Source organism: Myotis davidii, unplaced genomic scaffold (assembly GCF_000327345.1).
Source record: "Myotis davidii unplaced genomic scaffold, ASM32734v1 scaffold937, whole genome shotgun sequence".
Classification (NCBI taxonomy): domain Eukaryota; kingdom Metazoa; phylum Chordata; class Mammalia; order Chiroptera; family Vespertilionidae; genus Myotis; species Myotis davidii.
Genome location: NW_006288252.1, coordinates 876,796 through 879,075, shown reverse-complemented (window position 1 = coordinate 879,075; position 2,280 = coordinate 876,796). Strand labels below are relative to the sequence as shown.

The 2,280-nt window shown below is 59.8% G+C and overlaps 1 protein-coding gene across 1 annotated transcript in view; it reads left to right on the top strand.

Moving 5' to 3' along the window:
- Nucleotides 1-1,843: 1,843 nt before the first annotated feature.
- Nucleotides 1,844-2,280, top strand: part of ACOX3 (acyl-CoA oxidase 3, pristanoyl) — a 27,654-nt gene continuing 27,217 nt past the window's right edge. The window contains exon 1 of the mRNA XM_015561560.1: nucleotides 1,844-2,202. Within this exon, the coding sequence (XP_015417046.1) occupies nucleotides 2,059-2,202 (144 nt within the window). The 5' untranslated portion in view covers nucleotides 1,844-2,058. The remainder of the gene's footprint in view (nucleotides 2,203-2,280) is intronic.

Genomic DNA, 2,280 nt, shown 5'->3' with positions numbered 1-2,280 from the left:
CGCTCGGCACTCCCTGTGACGCCTACCGCCCAAGGACGTGTATTGAGCGCGGGCTGCGTGCGCTGATCCACGCGCGGACCCTTCGAACTGAAGTGATCGGTGAGATCCGCAGGTCGAGTCCGCGTCTGCCTGGGGGCGAGGGGCCGTGGGGACGGCACATGCAAAGGTCCGGGGGCACCCGGGCTGGGGGTGCTTTGCACGCCTGGCCATTGGCCATCACGTAATTGCGGGGCGCACAGGAGGCAAGGGCCGGCGGCCAGGAGGGCAAACCTGCGGGACTTTTTGAAGAATTCAGACTATAGTCCCCTAGGTCACGGGACAGCTGTCACCTAGAGGGGGAAGGATCAGATCTGCATTTGAGAGTCACCTCTTCCTCTGAAGGTCGGCAGGGCGAGGAGATGGAGGCCACAGTTCCATGCTGGGCACGGCCCCAAGTGCCCCCTGCCAATGGCAGCAGCCGGGACACCCACTAGTACAGCGAGTCCTCACTTAACCATGCTGGCTGGCCGGACAGGTTCTGCCTTAAGCAAGCGGAAGTACCAGGAAACAGCTGTACCTGGGGCTAATGTCAACCAGAGTTACACTGTTTCTGTGCATCCAGCCACCCTCCCAATGAGACAGCGGGAGGGAAGTGAGTCCCCCGAGGACCTGGAGGACTAGACTCCAGACCAGGCCCCGGGGGCTCACACCAGGCCTGAGGCACAGGGAGGCGGGGACCTACAGACTGAACAGGCGACTTCACCCAGCTGGCGAGCTCTGAGGCCAGGCCGTGTGGAACCCTTCCGGGCGGCAGTAATGTCGGTGGCCTCAGGGACAGAGGCCATCGGGGCTCGCTGATTGCTTAAGGTCCTGGTACTGGGGCGGATGTGCCTGACAACAGCTGCAAGACCTTGGACAACGATCTCACTCTCTTTTTTGTTTGAATCCCTACCCAAGGCTATATTTTTTAAAATATATTTTATTGATTTTTTTTTTTTTTTACACAAAGAGGAAGGGAGAAGCATGGAGAATTAGAAACATCGATGAGAGAGAAACATCGATCAGCTGCCTCCTGCACACCCCCTACTGGGGATGTGCCCGCAACCCAGGTACATGCCCCTGAGCGCAATTGAACCTGGGACCCTTCAGTCCCCAGGCCGACGCTCTGTCCACTGAGCCAAACCGGTTAGGGCCCAAGGATATTTTTTACAATTATTTCTAGAAAGAGCAGAGATGGGGGGGGTAGAGAGAGAAACATTGAAACACAAACATGGATGTGAGACACATGGATTGGTTTCCTCCCACACACATCCCCACCAGGGCTGGGGAACCTGCAACTGAGGTACGGGCCCTCAGCCAGGAATCGAACCCCGGACCCTTGCTTCATTGGGCAGGCCAATGCTCTAACTACTGAGCAAAACTGGCCAGGGCTGATTTCACCCTTCACAGGCGCCAGTCTCGTCAGTCAGAAACGAGAGCACCTGAGTCCTGGGTGTTGCCACACGGTTGAGACATCCACTGGCTGCAGGGGTTGCCCGATAATCCGGGGTTATTAGGTTCCATTTAATAGGAGTGGAGAGTCGTGGAAGGTTCAGAAGGCGTTAAAGAGGGGCGTGTGGGGCTTCGGGGCCCGAGGAAGAGGGGGTTCCCGGATGGCAGCTGGGTTGTGGAATGGCCTGCGGGACAGGCTGGTCAGGGCTGAGGGGTGCTCAGTGTTGGACATGCCAAGTTCAAGGGCCTCCCTGAGAGGGTGGACGGCCGGGAAGCTGCCAGTGATGGGGAGGATTTGGGAGCCCTCTGGCACGGGGACCACGGCCTGTTGACATTGGCACCACCCAGCCCCGGGCTGCCCTTTGCTCCCTCCGCCCCCTGGCCACCTTTGTCCGTTCAGGGAGCTCTGCCTCCCCCTCTGTCTGGAGAAAAGGGACTTTAGCGCTAAGTGTGTCTGTTCTCCTCAGCCCTTTGGAGTCTCGCTCTCGTTTGTAACGCATTGCGCGTACACAGGCGCTCGAGGTGCGTGAACAGAGAGACAAGCTCGCTGACTCGGGCTGTGATCGCTGCGCAGGCTGACGTGGAGCGATGGCGCCCAGTGTGGAAGGAAGCGAGGAGGCCCTGCTCCCCGATCTCCCCAGGGGGCCCCTGCATGCCTACCGCGCCCGCGCCTCCTTCAACTGGAAGGAGCTGGCGCTGTTCTTGGAAGGCGAGGACATGCTGCGCCTGAAGGTGAGGCTGTGGCTGTGGGCCATGGCCGGGCTGACCCACGGGGGGGTGCCGGGCTGACCACGGGGGGTGCTGGGCTGA